The sequence below is a fragment of the Vombatus ursinus genome, unplaced genomic scaffold (genome assembly GCF_900497805.2).
Source record: "Vombatus ursinus unplaced genomic scaffold, bare-nosed wombat genome assembly UNPS02014870.1, whole genome shotgun sequence".
NCBI classification, from domain to species: domain Eukaryota; kingdom Metazoa; phylum Chordata; class Mammalia; order Diprotodontia; family Vombatidae; genus Vombatus; species Vombatus ursinus.
In genome coordinates this window covers 8,701,496-8,721,739 of record NW_020954648.1, presented here as the reverse complement: position 1 = coordinate 8,721,739, position 20,244 = coordinate 8,701,496, and the positions used below count along the sequence as shown (strand labels likewise).

The following is a 20,244-nucleotide window of genomic DNA, read 5'->3' as shown; positions in this document are numbered from 1 at the left end:
GTTCTACGTAGCTTCTGTTAAAGTGGTGGTTTATAAATAGCATATATAATCAACAGAAATTAAGTGGAAATACTGGGAGAATTTCAAAATAATTTATAGTAGGTCTCAGACTCACTGATTAGGAAATTAAGATGGGAGAAGAGGGAAAGTCTGAGAAAAATAAAGAAGTGAAGTTTGTGTTGTTACCTCAAAAGCCTCCCCAGGTACGCTTTTTCTCGAGCTATTCTTTAGTGGCTATACACAAATACTAGTGTAAATTAAGTTTGGCTTTTAAGCCTTATGACAAATGAGCAAATTACAAGTTTTATAAAGGTTTAATCTGAGGGCAAAGGGATCTTCCCAGCATCCTGAAATGAGGGATACCTAAAATGCAAATCCATGAAGGAAACTTCACTAAACTGGTTAATCTGGGGCAAAAGCTAAGTTTTTCTACCTTATTAAAGGTACCTAGAGAGTTTGTGTTATGTCCCTTGAGCAACACAATAGATAATACCGTCATAGATTTAGAATTTGTAGATCTTAGAAATCAAATAAGCCTAATGCTCTCTTTATACAGATGAGTTAACTGAGGACTGGAGTAGTGAGTGAAGTAATTTGCTGAAGATTATACAGGTGACAAAGCTGGGATTTGAATGCATGTCCCCTTATTTAAAAAATCCAGCATTCTCTTTATTATACTTAGGATTAATCAGGATTCTACTTTTGTAGACAACTGCTAGATCTCAATTACTATAAATAATTGAACTTTTGAAATGGTAGCACATATTTTTATTTGTACTGTTCAAAGTTATAATTATGTAAAATATGGTAACTGTCCCAGCCCACTGGAAATATGCAATGTGAATCAAAATAATGTGATTGTTTCAAAGGATAATTTTCTGGAACAAAGCTTACTATATACCAAGAGTCATGGGCAGCAAAACTAGATTAAAATGTAATGAGGAAATACTGAATACAACCAGAAAACTAAAAATCAGCATTATTTTACGTTGTATTATGTTTTTAAGTCAATCTGTACCCACAGGCATCCCTTTCATTTTGAGTTTGACACCACCCTTATATATTATGCTGCCCCTAATAAGAATTTATAGATTTTAACAAGCAGTTTCTTACTTGGAACACAAACAAGAAAGAAGTTCCCTAAGCTTCCTGAAAAAGCAAAAGTAAATTTGCTATAAACTGCTACAGAAAGTGAAGGTATGATAGAAGAATTCAGGTTCATTTAGGAAAAATATGGCCAACAAATACAGAAACTTTAAGCCAGTTTATGAAGTTCTTTAGACTGAAAATATTAAATGAGTACTGAGTCTTAAGCTTCATGGGTTTCATGTGCAAATTCTAAACAAAAAAAAAAATCTGGAAAACACTGTACTGTCAAAAAGAAAGCTCCCCCGCCCCCCAATTTTTAATGGACAAATCACATTTCTTTTTATTACAAGAACTGAGTACTGACATGAATACTTACTGTAGAAGGAACTGGATCTTGAAAAGCCAAGCTCATCTCATGGCAGTAAAGGAACAAAAGTAGTCGTTCACACTTCTGAACAAAAAAAATAAAAAATAAAAAATAAAACAGGGCTACACAAATGCAAATGCATACTTAACAGTCATTCAGTCAACAAGCATGCTATATGCTGGGGATAAAAAGGAAAGCAAAGAATAGTACCTCGTAAAGGTGCTAACAAACTAACCAGAGATATAACATGAAAACTACTCATACAAACAAGATATATGTAGGATAAATTGGAGATAATCAGCAGAGGAAAGGAACTAATGCTAAGAAAGATCGGGGAAGGTTTCTTGTGGTCATAAAATAGAGTAATGAGAAGTGCTGGGTAAAGCCACTTACTTTTTTTTGAAAATAGAAATCATTACCAGGTAAATATAAATGAAATACAAATGATTAATAATCACACTGGAGGGACTATTATGTGTTATGACCAACTGAAAGAACTGGAAAAGTTTCTGCTACAGATCACAGTACTATAATGTTATCATATAGTGGTGATCAAAAAAAACAAAACACAAAACTCTGACCATCTGCTACAGACACATAAATATCAGGTGACTAACTCTTGATTTGCTTTGCAGGTAATTAAATTTTGCAGAATATGAAGCTAAATAGATCAGTGAAACTGGTATTTTAAACATGATTCTGACCAATTAAGAAAGAAATGTTATACACCTTCAAATTGAAATAGGTAGGGAACTCTAGGCACAATGACACACATTTTGGAAGTTAGGAGAGCAAATATCAAAATATTTAGACAGAATAAGTAGGATTTATATAGCAGAAACTAAGCTAGCTTAGGAAGGATGTGAGTTTCTCAGGAACAAAATTCTGGTAACACAGCAGCAAATGATTCCAATGAGAGAGGGAAAGTATATCTAAGGAGATCAAAATGGCTATATTAACAAAGGCAAGACTGAAAAATATAAGGGAAATAAAATTCACTGGCACTTTTGACTAAAAAACAAACCAAACCAAAGAAAGTGGTGAAAAAGTGTGTATCAAAAGGAATTACATGGAGGGAAAAAAAAAAAAAAGGGGGGGGGGGGGGGGGGGGTGGAGAAAGAGAAGAGATGAAGGTAAATAGAGGTGGCTTAATAGTGGACCACAACCTTAGTATAAGGGTGATGCAGTATTCAAGAAAGCTAACGCAATCTTAGACTACGTTAATAGAAGCAGTGTGTACAAAATAATGAAAAAGATATTTCTCTCATACTTTGCCTTAATCAGAACTGGTCTGGAGTATGATGCTCAATTCTGGGTGCTAGATTTTGGAAAGCACATTGATTAATAGGAATATAACAAGGATTTGGGTAAGGTTGTTGAAATAATGTTGAATAAAGGAACTGGGGGTGCTTATACTGGAAAAGACTTAGGAAAGACATGAGTATTAACATTATTCAATTATTTTCCTCAGTTCCTGAGAACAGAACCTGGTTGAATGGGTTAAAGTTAAGAAAAGGCAGGTTCAAGAGAAGGTAATATATTCTAATCATTAGAGCTACTAAAAAAATAGAATGGGTTGGAGACTAACATGGAAGCAATCTGGGGTCTAGAAGCACACAGACTGGATATCAATTTGTCAGCGATATTCTAGATGACAGTCTCAGAGGAGAGTTAAGATGTCCTCTGATGTTACAGTTGAAAGTAACAATTCTATGTTTCTATATTGGGGACTAGAGAACAAAGACAAACACATTTTTCTGTCTTTCACATATGAAGAAATAATGTTGATGAAGGCAGTTTGTGGAATATACTATTTTGAAAACTGAAATGTGATAAAAGAAATATTACTGAAAGTTACATGTTACAGGTCCACTTAATTATTGTTTTCTGGGAATATATTTGGACTTGGTAAGGGACATGAAAGCTGGAAAGGTCAAGGGATAACTAAATCATCCAGGACAGAAGAAACTAAATAATAATTACCACAGCCTTTTAGGACCAGGTTTAGTCAAACTTGTCTATGACAGACAAGAAAATGGTATGGGTGGACAATAAGTACCAAAATCTTTTCCTGATTATTGCAAAGCAAACTGGAAGAAGCTGCAGGTTGTAGTATCTACAGAATCTAAAGATGTCTTAGCATCCTTATCTTTTTTTGAGTGCTCTAGGCCCACGTGCACCAGTCTTCCCACGTTTGCTCCTTACACACTGGTATAATATAGGGTGATATTCTCTTACTTGGAAAAATCTTCAAAGGTACATAACTTTTACAACTAAAAGGGACCTTAGAGTCTATCAATACTGATACTACTTTATAATTTATTACTATCATTGTTATTTTAATTGTAAACTTATTTCTTCAAGTAACCAAAATTAAAATACACAAATTAATTTTTAGAAAACTTTCACCATAGGGTCCTGAGTGATATTTTCCACTGTGGGAAACATCTCTACTTTTATTATAAAAGCATTACCAAAGTATTTTAATTTAGAGGAGGGAAAATCACTTTTACAATCGACTTTTTCAGAAAACATTTCTTCACTAATATGAAGGAAGCCTTGATTGAGAGGTACATTCAAAGGCTGGATAATCACATTGAACTGAAACTTACCCTTTGATCTATTGGTGTTAATCCTACATGCCCTTCAGATTTTCGTTTTTCTGAGCTGTAACTGGGATCATCGCAATCATATTCAACTTCTGGTTTGGATAAATCTCGACAAAAAGTACAAATCCACTCTCCACTAGGATAAAAAGAAAAATGACAGTTGAATTTTTAATACAATCCTGGATTTTTTTTGGAATTATATTTACCCTTGTGTATAATTTTTAGGAGCATTTCTCCGTCTTTATTATGAAAGATTTACAAGAAAATTAATTCACCAGGAGTTCCACTTTTCCCTCAGTCCAAGTATAGGGCAGGTTTATATTAGGTATTTATTCATGAATTGTCCAATATGTATTTTATTATATATATAGTACTGGAAGAAATAACCTCTTTCAGCTCAACATTCTCTGACCTATAAGAAAGGCCGTGGCCCTCCTTGGGCTTCACAATCTAATTCAGATAATAATCACATGATAAAGTTAGTTAAAAAGTTATGCATTAATAACACACCAAAAAAAAACCCCAAGTGCTATATGTACTCAAAGAAGAGTCATTTTCTATCTAAATCCTACCTAGATTTAGGAATGGTGGTTTAAACTCAAGTGCTAGCCCACCAAATCCACGAGTACAATGTGATAAAGACAGGAGGGCATTATAGGCGGAGGAAAATCATGAACTTAAAAGTCGGAAATATGCATGGCAACTTTGAGGTATAGTAAGGGGGCAAAAGAGGTCAAAGCAAAAGATTCATGGTCATTTAAATCAGGAAATTAACTATCTATGTACAAAACAGTGCAAGGTGCTGGAGATACAAAGATAAACATGAAACACCTCTGTGTGAAGTTTTATGCTGTGCTGGAGAAACACATGTTTACAAATAAGCTAATCTGAGCACTAACACAGAGAGTGGGGGGAGGGGGAAGGGATAGCCTCCAAAAATGCTACTGCTTCTAAGAGCAGTATCTATAAGGCTAGAAAGGCAGACGGGACACCAGATTGCGGAACACTTTAAATACCAGGCCAAGGAAGTAGTATTTTATCTCAAAGAAAGTAGAAATCAGTCAAGACTTTTAAAAGCACAATAGTGACATGGTTAGAAATGTGCTTTAGCACGTTAAGTTTTATAGGATAGAGATTCAAAGAAAATAATTAGAAGCTAACTGCAAAAATCCAGGTGAGACTGTCAGCAGGGGTAAAGGGATAAATGTGAGGGATGTTGTAAAGATATCACTGAATAATTCCTGAAAAAGGACAGAGTGGAACCAATTTATAAAAGGATTTTGTGGTTAAATTTAAGATTACTGATAAAATTAAAGACTTAATTGGCAATGGAGAGTCAGTGGAAGGCTTTGAGCTTTGAGTTAACATCATAATTTGCTGATGTTACAAAGGATGGATTAAAGGGATGAGAAAAAGCAATCAGTTAGCATGCTTTTGCAATAGGTTAGATGGGAGTTGATCAAGGCATGAACTAAGGTAGACTTAAATGTTTTTTTCACCCCAGATATCTGATTAACTGTCTATTTACTCTATTCAAATGGCTACCACAAAAATTTAGACCCATATATCCTCTTGTGTATTGTAATGGCACCTTTGTTCCAAATCGTTCCCACTGCCAATTCATCCTATACACAGCTAAAAAAGTGATTTAAAAAAAAAAAAAAAAAGTAACACAGGTCTGCCCATGTCAATCCCCTAATCAACCAACAATAGCTGCTCGCTATCCCTACTGCCTTTATAATGAAATTATTAAGTTCCTCTGCCTAGCCTTTAAAACTGTTGACAACCCAGTTCAACCTGATTTTCTAGGGTCCCCTTCCTATTCTCTGTGGCCAGGCTAAGTTATTAGTCCTCACACATAAAACAACATCTCCTGTCTTTATACTTTTGCATGAAATGAACTTCCTTTCTCATTGCCACCCTGTGTTTCTTTAAAAATTCTGTTCAAACACCATCTTCTACATACATGAAGCTTTTTCAGACTCCTCCTCCAGCAACTTTACGTTTCTATTTATTTTGTAAATACTTATGTAAATATTGTTTTCTGTAATAGAACTTAACTTAAGCTCCTTGAGAGCAGGGACTCTTTCATATTTGTCTTTGTGTACCACAGTACCTGGTTCATAGTAAGCCCAAAGGAAATGCTTATTGACTAGCTGACAGGTATTTCAGAAGAAATGCAAAGATTTAGTGACTAACTAGATAAGGGAATGAAGTTAGACTAGCTAATTTTTAAAGCATCTTCCAGATATGAGAATATAATAACATAGCTGCTTTTAATTCTTTTAATTTTTTCCACAAAGGACAGAACGAATTGCAAAATGGCGTATGAACAAAGATAGTAAGTAAGATGGGGGAGGTAGATAAGTCATACTTTATCTAACACAGAACTTAACATTTAGGTAGAACTGTTCTGTTGGAATCTAGAAGTGAAAATTTGATGGTTATCAACATAAGTGATGTTACAGAACAGGTGCAGGTCATTCATGTGTATAAAGAGAGAAAAAGGACTGAGCTTTAGGTTGCAGGATCATAGATTAAAGAATGAAGAGGAAATATAATTAGTTCAATCTCTTCATTTGTTAGGTGGAAGCAATGTCAGCAAAGCGCAGTAGCATGGATGAATTTAGGAAAAGTTTCTCCTTCAAAGGAGGTGTGGTATAGGGTTGATTAACCTCAAATGTTAAAGAAAATGGCTAAAAAGCTCTTGAAGGTCACTGAAGACATTGAAAAAGTACAATTTTTATATAATATGAAGGTTAAGGTAAGGAAGATGTAATGAAAGTGGCAACATGCAAGATTCTTCTAAGTACATAATGTTAATTGAATGCCAACGTAACTCTGAAGTTCAAAAGACTCTAAACTAAGGTATGGAATGATATTGCCTGTACTGACTTTCACAAATGTCTTTTGAAATCAATCACTTTTTAGAGGACACAAATAACAGTTTTCAAATGTGATGGATCAATCAACACTTTCTTACATTCTTCGAACACTTTGAAAAACAGGGCTGTAAAAACAAATATTATTGTTTTTCCATTTTGTAAACAATCTTTAGCTTTCCTCAATTCTTCCATAAAGTCTAACTTGTTACAAGGGCCTATCATTAAGAATTCTATTCATATCTTAAGTTCTATCCATAAGTATGAAAAAATTTCAGTTAAAATAAACATTTTAGAAAGACAAAATTAAAGACACACAGGTACATAGAGGGATCATATCTAGTCTGAGAGTAAAATGCAGGTTTGATGAGAACATTAAATAATGCCTTATTTAAGCTTTATACCACCCTCAGCTAACACAGTACTCTACAAATACTAGAATATTCATTGAATTTGAGGAAAAAATTAAAATAGAAAAATTCGAAAACATAAAAGTACGATGGCAGATCCCGTTAAACCTATTTTATAGAACCCAAGTGACTCTACTAAATTCTATCTCTTAAAGCAAAAGAACAATTGGCTAGTTAGTAACAGCTGACAGAGGTGCTCCCGATACGCAATTTCTGTGGGACATACCGAGTTACTAAACAGACAATTATTTTAGCATCGAAAACAGTAAAGAACAGTAAGAATGAGACGCAGAGATTCAATTTACCTTGGGAAATTCATCAATGTAGGCACATGACAAGTAAGATGGAACACTTTAGGGCATTTCTCACAACAAAGGAGCTCCCCTCCATTCTGACACACTGCACACCAGTCTTCATTGGGGTCATCTTCTTTTCTGCTTTCTCCACCATGAAGGGGTGACTTCTGTGAGGTACCCCCCCATCCAGACTTTCCGTTTGAAGGACTCGTGTGAAGTCCTGGTCGATCGCCTGTGCTGTCAGGAGCATCTGTTCTTAAAGCAGCTTCCTCAGATGTGGTGTTATGGTTACTGTCCAAGAGCAGTGAGGTAAGTATGCTTCTTGGAAAGTTGGTCTGCATGGGAAAAGGCAAAAAAAGTTTGAAAAGGACTCTTTTTTAAAAAATCCCCCTCCCCCCATTACTGTTATCCTATTTGGCTGATTTTTCTCCCCTGCCTCAAGACAACATAAAAATTGAATATTTGTACACATTAGACATTCTGAATAAACATGTTTCAAATAATGTCATCTTGTAACAAAGTTGGCAAAATTATATAAAAAATATGTTACAAGGATACAAAATGGTATTCATGATACTTATTGACATTGTTGCAACATTTTTTTTTTTTAAAGTCAGTTATTTCTAATGGTGGTGGTAGATTTCCTTTCTGCCTAATGACTATAAAAATTTCACCCTTCAAACTAAGAACAGTATCTATGATGTATATGGTTACATTTTGAGATCTAGGTTCTTCATCTGTTTCTTGCTTTACTACAACAATAGGAAAATCATAATTCTCATGTGGGCCACTATTTTCCTGCTTGATTCTTATTGGTTCCAACATAACCACTGGGACTTTGTGTGTAGAATCAGCTCCTGTTGGTTTGCTGGAAGAGCCAGAGCTATAAAAAAAAAAAAAAAAGGAAGAGAGAAAAAAGTCTGTATGCTGTAAAGTTATTTGCAATATTACAAGCAGGATATCCTTAGTATGGGGAAACAAAGTGGGTTTCTAGACTTATCATTCCTACTGAATACTCAGTAACAGGAACCAAGTCTCTCTAATGGAGAGGTATTAGCAATACAAGAGCTGTCTAGAAAAACTGCTTTCATTTCTAATTGAAAAATGTCAAGACAGACAGATACCTATCTACACATGTGAACACAGAGCATAGTGAGAATATTCTGGAAGAAGTAAGGTGATAAACAGAAACTTTGCCCATTTTTGATTGTGGCCTTGGGTTATTCATGAATTTCGCATCTATATTTAATGGTTCCTGTTTCCAGGATTCTATTTAATAAGTTTAGCAGGTTTTTGAAGGCTATCATAGAAATATAATTACCATTTTTATAACACGTGGTCAATGGGGAAAAAATGTATTTAAGTTCTAAACAATGTAAGAGTGAATTTTTGTAACAAAACTCAAATGTTTTTGCTTGACCTAGTAGGTTGATTCTATTAATATCCTATAGCCTTCCTTAAAAACAAACAAACCGGGGTAGCTAGGTGGCACAGTGCATAGAGCACCAGCCTTGGAGTCAGGAGTACCTGAGTTCAAATCTGGCCTGAGACACTTAACAGTTACTAGCTACATGACCCTGGGCAATTCACTTAACCCCAACTGCCTCATCAAAAACAAGACAAAAAAAAAAACAAACCCCCAAAACACAAAAGAAAAACAAAACATAAAAAAACCCTACAAAACCAAAACTGACCAAGATGAAATTAAGATAAATTTATCATCTATATAATTAAGAAATTTAAAAACTCGACATTAAATACAAAAGACAGTAAAAGCCTTGTTAAAAAAGCATTGAGCTCACTTTAACTCTTTGTGGACAGGGCCAGGTGACAACTCTGCCTGCTTATAAATTATTATAAGTATAAAGGAGATTTATTATAGGTGTTATTTTCTTCTGCAAGTTGAAGGAATATGCATGTGCTTCTAAGTTGTCAAGAGGAGAAATTCCATTCAGTGAGGACAGCAAATATGTAAATTGAAACTATTAAGGTGGTGTGCTCCGAACTAAGAAAAGGATCCACAGAGTACATTAAATGTGGAAAAGTTCTTTTGAGCAGTATTTGTGACTGGGGCAAATAGGTGCTACCATTTATTCACCAAGCTTCTCCACTGTAAACACCGTCCCCCACCCCAATTACTTTTGGTCAACACAAAAGCACTATTCACTAATTTACTGTCTATACTATCATATACTACACCTTTAGGGGCAGCTAAGGGGCACAGTGGATAGAGCTCTGACCTTGGAGTCAGGAGGACCTGAATGAAAATTCGGCCTCAGACACCTGACACACTGTGGCAAGTCACTTCATTCCAACTGCTTCACCAAAAACAAAAACAAACAAACAAAAAAAAAACCAACAAAAAAACCCTACATTTGCTTCTATTCAATTTACACTATTCTGACTTCATTTCCACACTTTATTTCATTGCAAAAGCTCTCTTATAATTAGTAATTACATAATTACGTATTTTTAATAGCTACTTAATTTATAATAATTTAACTCATTATATTTGGAATAAACGAAGCAAAATGCTTACAACATACTAGAATTAGCAAAATTAATTTATACACTGAAATAGTCAGCTTACCTTCCTCTGCTTCCAACACTGGAGGCACTAGGTGAGCGGATTGGTGGGTGTACACTAGTCATAGTTACAGGTCCTAAAAATCAACCAAAGATTACTTGTGTACTTGAGTTAAAAATAAAAATTAAAAAAGACGTGCAAATAAAAGACTCTGAGTGTTGACAGCATATAACTAAGTGTTAAACTTTGTGATACAGAGAAATTCCATAGTTATTAAAAGAATAGAATGGTGTAAGGCAAGAGGAAATTACAGTTGTAGGAACAAACATTAGCAAAGATGAATGAGCACATGATTAAAAGAACAACATAACTAAAACCCCTATTCAGAATAGGCTTCAGTTGGTAGCCTAAGTTTTTTGGTTTGTTGAGGAAGGCAAAAGGAAACTACTAAAGATTCTATAGCAGGAAAGAAACAATGAAAAACTATTTAATGAAGACTGTTTTAATGGTGCTGAGTCAGGGAGGCTGCTTTAACATAGAGTCAGAACTAGAATGGTGGGTGTCAGTAGAAACAGGAAGGAAATAAAAGAATTTGATGGATGTGATGAAAAATGGAAGGAAAATTAGGGACAAGCTATGCATCTTCATATTATTACTATGACTATTTAAATACCATCCTAATGGCTGTTAGGTTGTTTAAAAGAAAAACTCTTCCCATAACTATACCCAAAGGCCATAAAACTGCATATCCTCTGATCCAGCAATACGCAAAGAGATCATAAAAATGGGAAAAGGACTCATATGTACAAAAATATTCATAGCAGCTCTTTCTGTGGTGGCAAAGAAAGGGAAATTGAGGGGATGACCACGAATTGGGGAATGGCTGAACAAGTTGTGGTATATGAATGTAATGGAATACTATTGTGTTATAAGAGATGATGAGCAAGCAGACTTCAGAAAAAACACGGAAAGACATATGAACTCTTGAGTAAAGTGAGCAGAACCAGGAGAACACTGTACACAGTCACAGCAACATTATGTGATGACCGACCTTGATAGACTTAGCTCTTCTCAGCAGTGCAATGATCTAATAAGTCAATTCCAAAAGACTCATGGAAAATGGTATCCTCATCCAGAGAAGGAACTATGGAGTCTGAATGCAGATTGAAGCATACTATTTTTGCTTTTTTTTTGTCACGGTTTTCCCTGTTTGTTCTGATTCTTTTTTTTTTTTTAACAACATGAGTGATGTGGAAGCATGTGCAATATGATTGCTTGTACATGTATATCCTTTATCAGATTACATGCCATCTTGGGAAGAGGGGAGGGGAGGGAGAGGGAAAAATTTTGAACTCAAAATCATATACAAGTGAATGCGGAAAACTAAAAAAAAATTAATAAATTTAAAGACAAAACTTTTCCCACTACTTTCTTTAAATATAGAATTTGCTTTTCACAGTGCGCTTAGGACAAAAATAAACAAAAAAAATCATATTCTTTGTTGATGTTTTCTGGATAATTAAAGTAGGAAATGGGTACAAAGTATTTCATTAAAATGCAAAAATGTAGCTGAAGACAAAAAAATTCATTAAAACAGGATTTTTCAACCAAGGTAGAACCAATAAAATTTTATAGACTTTATGATGCTAGGAAAATTTATGTAAATATAAGAAAACCACTGGACTTTCACCTTATCTTTGAAAGTATATTTTCACAGTAGAGACAACGGAGAAGAAAGCAACATAGGGCTATGGCTTTAATGTGCAGAATAGCAAGCAGAATCTTGGAAATCAAAAAGCATGACTAAAACACTCATAGCCAGGGATGCAGAGGGGGGTGGGCAGGGAGGATCTAATAGTGGATTAATGAGGATAAAAAAATTAAAATGACAAAAAGGGATTTTAACCTTCTAAAATTGAACTAATATATAAATATTGAATAGTAAGAAGCTGAACTTTACTGCCCAGCTTATCTTGTTTTGTTCCAGATTTCTAACATCACAATATATGGCATCAGTGAGATCCCCAAAACAATGAATAAAGACAGGAAAAGCTCTATTTACAGGAAGGATTAAAAGCTACATCCATAAACCAAAACAAGTGCTATACCTGGGAGACCTGGAGATGGTACAGATGAATTTGGTGACTGGACTGTTCTGTTCGAAGGAGGTCTTGGTTGGTTGTGCTCTACACTAACATCTTTTCTCACAAGATTATCCAGCACAAGAGTACTTGAACAGTCAATCTTGCAAAACAAACAAAAAAGAGCAGTTTTATTTGAGGAATTCTGCATTTGCAAGTTAGGAACCACTTTAAATTTATCCAAAATGTGTACACAAGCCCACATCAAACCTATATATAAAATCAAATGAGCAAAGTATATTATCATATGGAAGTTCTGGCATTACACTATTTCCATAAGAAATGAAAGATGCAATTCATCTTAATAGTCTACCTTGAATACACCAGAACACTGTGTAAAAACACAGATACATACACATAGGTTTGTGTGTGTGTGTGTGTATATACATATGTATGTACATATTTAGAGGAGATCTAGTACAGTATATTAAATGATTTTAGTCAACTCTAGTGCCAAAGATCAAAATAATATTAATTAAAAAAACCCTATTCTGGCCATTTTGGTTGCTACTTCATAATTAACTGTTTTACTTACTCCTCCATCGAACAAAAACAAATTATTTCTCAAAGTTAAAAATATTCTTTTGGAGGGTTCTGCCTCACTAGAAAATACTTTAAATATCTTGATTTCAGCATGGATTCACCCACGACCTGCAGAGATGACCACACTTTCTACATATCAGCATATGCTAACCTAGAGTTACTGTGACTAAAAATGAATCCCACCAAAGCTGAACTAGTATATGGCGTTTCTAAACTTAGTCCTATCAGTCCTCCCTTGAACATAGTCAAGTCTATCATGTGCCACTAAAGACGTATCTTCATAAAAGCTTCTAGTTTAGGAGTAAGTGCTAGAGCTTGGGACTCTACTGGAATCATCCTGAAGGTCAGGCCCACTTTAGGAAGAAGCAGCAGCACAGGTTTAAACAACTTCCTACCCAATAAATTTACTATGGACAGGAAATCAGCAGGAGTACATGTAGCAAATTCATAAGTCTATGATTCATGAAATACCAACTTCAGTATAATTATGCTTAGAAACAAAGCTATCCTTGAGAATCTTGCTTTAACACTAGATATATAGGAACAAGATTTGTTACTTGACTGCTAAATAATCAGTAAATATTATTGGTTTTATTAAGACTAAAAGCTGAAGGTCAGCTCATTTGCATGATAAAGTATCTTCATATAATTTGTTCATCCTATAATGAATGTCCCTCCTAAGAGTATTATAAAAAAATAATGAAAATGCCTCATATTTGATAAATCACATCCTGTCTGATTCTCATTCTTGTTGTTGTAACTACCTTCACTGAATAGTGAGGGAAGTGGTTAAAAACAAATTCAACCTCTTACTATGGTCTGGGACTGCAAAAGGAGCAATGAAGTCTATCCTGGGTAGACCAGGGGCACAACAATGGCTCGTTAAACATCTATCACAACACCTTCTATGTGGTTGAACAAATATGAGCACCTTGGGATGAACACAGACCCTTTGGAACAGGGTCATTCTGTGGAGCTGAACTTTTTGACTCTGCATGAAGGAAAGAAAAAAATTCTGCTTCCATCTATGTTCACAAAAGACATGTTCCTGACAACTTATGTAGAACCAAGCACATGAGCTAATGGATACGGGAATGAATAATGGACATTAATAAAACGATTTAAGATTTATGACTCTAGAAAGCTTAAATGTTTTATGCTTATCACAAATAAAAGAAAGTCCTTTTTTGGGGGTAGTCAGAGCAAAAATACTGTTTTTTTGAAACTAGCAAGGATTCAGTATAAAACATAATTCAAAATATAAATTGCCTCTATGATTCTAATGCTTTTAACTATACTTTTTGTGCATTAAAAAAAAAATGTAACAGGGATAAAGAAATATTCCATTGTCCCATATATGTTCTAAACCTGTATTTAACACCAAAAATTAAGCCAGTAACTGAAGTATTTTGATATAATTACATCTGGAAGAGAAGGAAGATTATAGGAACTCCCCACTGGAGAACTCAGGTCAATCATAGGTGGTCCAAAAGACTTGGCATCATATCCAGCTGCACTAGTAATGGTAGGACTAGAAGGAGTAGACGTGGTGCTACTGGCAGTTGAAGGAACAGTTGATGCTGGTCCACTGCTAATCTGCCACTGGCAAGGAAGAAGGAAAAGAAGTAACAATCTACCATCATTACACTAGGAAGTGATTCACTGAGATTTGGGCTTGCAAAATTAACTACAAAGTATATTATCTTGATATTTTACAGTTCAGTTAAAACTAGAAATTAAAGAACAAAATTAGAACACAATGTGAAATAATGTAGAATTTTGTGGGGAAATAAAATAAATTGAAAACAACAATCTCCTTGAAGTTAGTAGGAAAGAGACTTAATGTACACATTTATTTACCTTATATCTCTCTTTGTGAATGGCCTCTCCTCTACTATGACATGTAGATGGACCCCCTTTTTTCAAAAAGTAGTTTTTAGTTATTTATTTTGTTTTTATATGACACACATTTCCCAATGAATCCCCTCCCCCACACCTTCGCCTGCTGGGGAGTAATCTAACTATTAAAGCAAAGTAAATAAAAAGAGAAAAAACAAACAGTTCAGCAAAAATAACCAATATATTGAAAAAGTCTGATATCATATATGCAAGGTTTCACTTTCCAAATATCAGAGTAAAGTACTTTATGGGTTCTCTTCTTTGGGGCCAAGTTTGGTCATTATAACTTCACAGCATTCAGTTTATAATGTTTTGCTGTTGATCCATTTACCTTGCAGAAATCATTGTGTAGGCATATTGTGGTAATTGTATACATACAGTTTTGTTGGTTCTACTTATTGTACTTTACATCGGTGAGTAATTCTTCCCATATCTCTAATTACCATATCCATTATTTCTTGCAGTACACTAATATTCCCTCACACTGATGTACCACAATTTGCATAGGAATTCTTCAAATAATGTATCTACTTCCTCCCCCACTCATCCAATCTGCTACTACAAAAAGTGCTACTCTATATTTTTGTGTATATAGGGTCTTTTTTTCCTGTTGCTAACCTCCCTGGGCCCACACCCAACACCTGTAATGAGTTTACACATACCTATATACATCAAACCATAATAGAAAATGGCATGTGACAGAAGTTCTGGGCTCCTGTCCTACTTACTTACATTTGTGACCTTGGATATGTCCCCGAAAGCCTGAATTTCCTTATCTAAAAAATCCTCCTGGCTGTATAAAGCACACATGAAATAATATATCTAGAAATGCTTTTTAAACTGATATACAAATACATATAATAAAAAACCATCAAGAGGAAAAAGTGCATTTTTCAGCTTAATAGTACTATTGTTCTGAGAGAATACCTATAATCTGTGCTATAATCACCTAGCTGCATGAATAAAATTTGTGAGGTTTAAAAACTTGGTGCATAGTTCCCAGATCAACATCAACAGGAAAAAATTATTGCATAATATATTTATTCCATGACACATAGTATGTCTCCAATATGATTCGATTTCTAAAGAGCTAAGAGTATATAATGAAAATACCTGCAACTACAGGCCCAAACTCACTGAGTTATTACGACATTTACTGGCTTTGTTATTGACTTTTCCCTAGCAACAGTCAGTTCTGCCCTATGTTACAAAAGAAGAAGCCTAGAGTCTAATGCAAAGTACTGCAAAATCCACACAAATTGAGAGTTACACAGCTGGCATAAAAGGAAAAAATAAAAGAATTACCAATTAGGAAAGGCAAAAGCCTGGGACCATTCAGGATGATAGAATTTATAGGTGAAAGAGATCTTACAGCAAACAACTGTAGACACCTAACCAATCAACAAATAATAACTGTTATTAAAAATGAGTCATCAATAAAAATATTATGTTATGTTCACTATAGCATTTATAAAGTCATATAAGTGATATTTTTTTAAATGGAAGTAAAATCACTTATATAAAAGATCCAATTTTTCAGAATGATCCTCATGCTATTAGTATATATAGGAGGCAGGAGAATTACTATGTTTTTTTTTAACAGGTGTCTGGCTCTATATAATGTGTATACACAGACAGACACACACACACAGAGTTATGAACTGTTTCTATAATTTCTAATTCTCTTATTCTGGAAAGAGTAGCATGAACATTTTAACTTCTTTCCATCACAGTTCCTCTATAAATCCTAGAAGACACTGCTAAGTACAAAGAAAAAAATTGCCTGGTTCATTATTAATTTATGAAAAAATATAATTTACTCTTTAAGAGATTCCTTTCCCAAGTAACTTACAGTATTAGCAAAAGGAATAATATTGAAAAAGGAATTAAGTTGAAAATTGTAAAAAGTATTATTTCCCATTGATTTTTAAAAAATCAATGAAAAACTGAATGAAAAATGAAGGCATTGGAATGGAATCAAAGTCTCTAACCAAACAAATAAATGAATAAATGAACAAATAGGTCAGACTTGGACCTGGAAGGAGCCTCAGAGGTCATCCAATTTAACTCCTCCTTTGACAAGAAGGAACTGAGGCCCAGAGACCTTACGTGACTTGCCTAAGATCACAAAGAGAGTGAGAAGAACCAGATTTTGAACCCAAATCCTATGATCTCAAATCCATTAAAGTGAGAATAGGTATATATATAACGTGTGATCCCTGATATTTTGAGAGCATAGAAAATCAAGTGCTTGTAAGAAGTACATGCTTCTAAAAATATAATTTTTTCCTTAAAGCCTACCAAACTATAAATAAAGACCTTAGGTTTCTCACTACATAGTGATAAAAAGACATTTTTGGCACTACTTTTCCCATTTATCTGAATAAATAACTGAACAGTCGCTACCTTCAACACATAGTACCATTCACTCACATCAATATGGTTCACCTGTAGGGGTGCACATCAGGAAGGCTATCCAAGTAGTTTAATAATGGATATGAAGAAAGTGAGAGGACAGCCAACCAACAAGTGGAAATAGCTGAAGAAGTTATGATATGAAAATGTGAAGGAATATTATTATGCTCCAAGGAATGATGAAAAGGGATGGTTTCAGAAAAACCTAGGACAACTTACATGAACTGATACAAAGTAAAATGAACAAAATCAGTGGAACTTTGTAGGTGGAAACAGCAATACCATAATAATGATCAACTGTGAAAGACTTGGTTACTCTGATTAATATAATGATCCTTCAAGACAATTCCAAAGGACACATGATTAAAAATGCTATCCATATCCACATAAAGAAATGAATGGACTGGCAGTGAAGAATGAAGCATATTTTTTCCTTTTTTGGAGGTTATGGGGTAGGTAAAAGAAATGGTAGATGGATCATGACTCATGTGAAAATGGTTTGCATGAATTTACACATAATGGGTAAGTATTTCTTTCCTTCTCAATGGGTGGGGGAGGAGTGGAAGGAGGGAGAAAATTTGAAAGTTAAAAAATGCTTGTTACTTGTATACACAAGTCAGAAGATCTTAAACTGGGGTATAAATGACACTCAGTTGCCTATTTCCTTATCTTTCAAATCACATCTGAGAATTTCTAGCAAGGTTTCTTAATATTCATTCTTCCATCCTAATACCCTTCCCAGACCCCCAAATCTATTAGAAGCAGTAGTTACAGTCCTATGAACAATAATGATTTATTCTATGCTTGTCCTTATATCACTAAAGAGGTGAGATTTAGAGGAAAAAAAATTATAAACGTCAAACATTAGGAATCTTATGAACTATAGAGAAATAACAAAGTAATATGACATGGTTATCACATAAATTTATAGCTGTGTCATTTTTGACTTTATTTAGGAGGAAGTAGATTATAACTAAGAAGAAAAAAAATGTTACCTGTTTTATGGCTTGCTGGGCCAAAAATGCCATCTGTAGTGGATTGGGTTTTATTGCTTGACGTGGTATATTCTGGTTGGGAGGATATCTCAGTTGAGGAGGATGAGGAGGGAGAACTGGTCCATTGGGTTTGGGGTTGTGATTTTGAAAATTTATCAAGCGAGGAGGTGGCTGCTAAAACAACAACAAAAAACAAAACAAAACCCCAAGTTAATATTTTCTTTAATAACCGCAAGCTGCAAAAAATACGTAACTTTTCACTGGAAATGAGAATTTCCAAGAATAAAAGATCAGTAAGAAAGACTTTTATACTGAAGAAACTCCTTCATTTATTTATGCAAAGTTGGTACAAATCCTGATCAGGTTATATTTATCCAGTTCCTGGAATTTGTAAAAAAATTAATATTCTATAATAAAGTTTTGTGCCATTTCTACACGGCTTTAAGGGTTAAAGTTTTTCCTTCAACAACCCAGAGGGGTGGAGTAAACATGTTATTAGCCCCACTTGACAAGAGGGAAGCGGAAGTTTAAAGAAGTTCCAGGACATCCCACCCACCCACCCACCTTCAGTCTCTGATCAATGACTCAGCATTCCCACTGGCTTGACTCAAGCCCCCAGGCTGCAGCTCCTGGTCAGGAGCTCTACTCTTAAAGGTAACTCCCCACCTGTCATTCACCCTCCTCTGGAAACAAAAGTGCCATCCACATACCACTCCTGGGAAGGATGTATCGATCACTGGCTAATACTCCACTCACTACTTCTGTGCTTTTCCTGACACAATTGTCCTGCCTTGGTCACTGCTCCCATTTATGCTTTGTCCTCCTTTTGAGAATATAAGTTCTCGGAGGGCAAGCTTTTTCCATTAGTATCTGAGTACTCAGCACACCAATTTAAACAAAGCAAATGATTAAAATCCACTTCCTTCTTTCCATAAAGATACTAAGGAACAGAAGTGGAATATAATTTCAGGTCTGCTGGATTTAAATGAAAACATTGTTTTCCACAACATTAAGCTATCTGTACAGTTTATAATCTTTCCATATATCTCATCCACGAATGCATGCACTGCATCTGGTCAATATGTATTAGAATTTGTCTACACAGATGTATATCAGTCAACAAGCATTTATGTACTTATTATACGTGAACACACACACACACACACACTCTCTCTCTCTCTCTGCTTTTACCATCTTTCTCAACTCGCAACTGATTACTGTCTTTGCCTAAAGGGATCATCTTTTATGATTAGGAGTACTACACTGTACTGATAGCTTCACTTTCTACCTTCCCCTCCAACCCAAAAAATCTGACCCTCCCCCCAAAGTACAGGTGTAGTACATGCGTGCTCAGGTGTAAGTATGAGTACATGACACATCATATATACATGTATGTGTGTGTATATATGTGTGTGTGTGTGTGTGTATGTATATGTATATATTAGATCTCTATAGAATGTATTTCTGCTCGTTCACACATTTGCACCTGTAGATCTAAGTATAAATACTCCTTGTAATAAACTACTGAAGCCTACTGAACAGGTTATATATGTTGCTTAACATGAGTATTAAAATGGGTTTTAATATATTTTTTGCCCCATAAAATATATCCACACATGAGATATATTCTTCCATATTGGGCCATGTTGATATTACTACACCCTATAATTTCACAGGGTTAGGTTTTTTTGGGTGGGAGAGAGGGAGAGAACAGCAGAAGAGAAGCTATTAGTGAAGCTATCAGTACACTACTTTTAATCGTACTCTCCAGCCAAAGGCAGAGTAATAGACTGACAGTAAAGAAAAGGAGAAAAGCAATAAATAGAGGTAAGATCTCCAAGTACCCCAACTGCCTTTATCCCCTAGGGGAGGGATGAAAATTTGTTGATCTGAAGTTCAATATCAAACATATACATTTATTTACATAACTGTTTCTGTTTATATGTACCTTTGGAAACAAGAAAAAAATGCAAGAAAATGAATACAAAAAGAACAAATACGTTACTAATTTAAACAGTATAGCAAATAAATGAGGTAAGCTGAGAGAGTTAAAAGTAGAGAAACTGTATAT

At 34.7% G+C, this 20,244-nt stretch overlaps 1 protein-coding gene across 2 annotated transcripts in view; it reads right to left on the bottom strand.

The window, feature by feature from the left end:
• Positions 1–20,244, bottom strand: part of TRIM24 (tripartite motif containing 24) — a 106,732-nt gene that overhangs the window by 5,464 nt on the left and 81,024 nt on the right. For both annotated transcript variants that reach the window (XM_027842315.1, XM_027842316.1), the window contains exons 10-17: positions 18,174–18,347; positions 14,287–14,466; positions 12,289–12,424; positions 10,244–10,316; positions 8,368–8,536; positions 7,663–7,988; positions 4,069–4,201; positions 1,466–1,540 (exon numbers count right to left, since the gene is read on the bottom strand). In XM_027842315.1, coding sequence (XP_027698116.1) covers positions 1,466–1,540; positions 4,069–4,201; positions 7,663–7,988; positions 8,368–8,536; positions 10,244–10,316; positions 12,289–12,424; positions 14,287–14,466; positions 18,174–18,347 — 1,266 coding nt within the window. The remainder of the gene's footprint in view (positions 1–1,465; positions 1,541–4,068; positions 4,202–7,662; positions 7,989–8,367; positions 8,537–10,243; positions 10,317–12,288; positions 12,425–14,286; positions 14,467–18,173; positions 18,348–20,244) is intronic.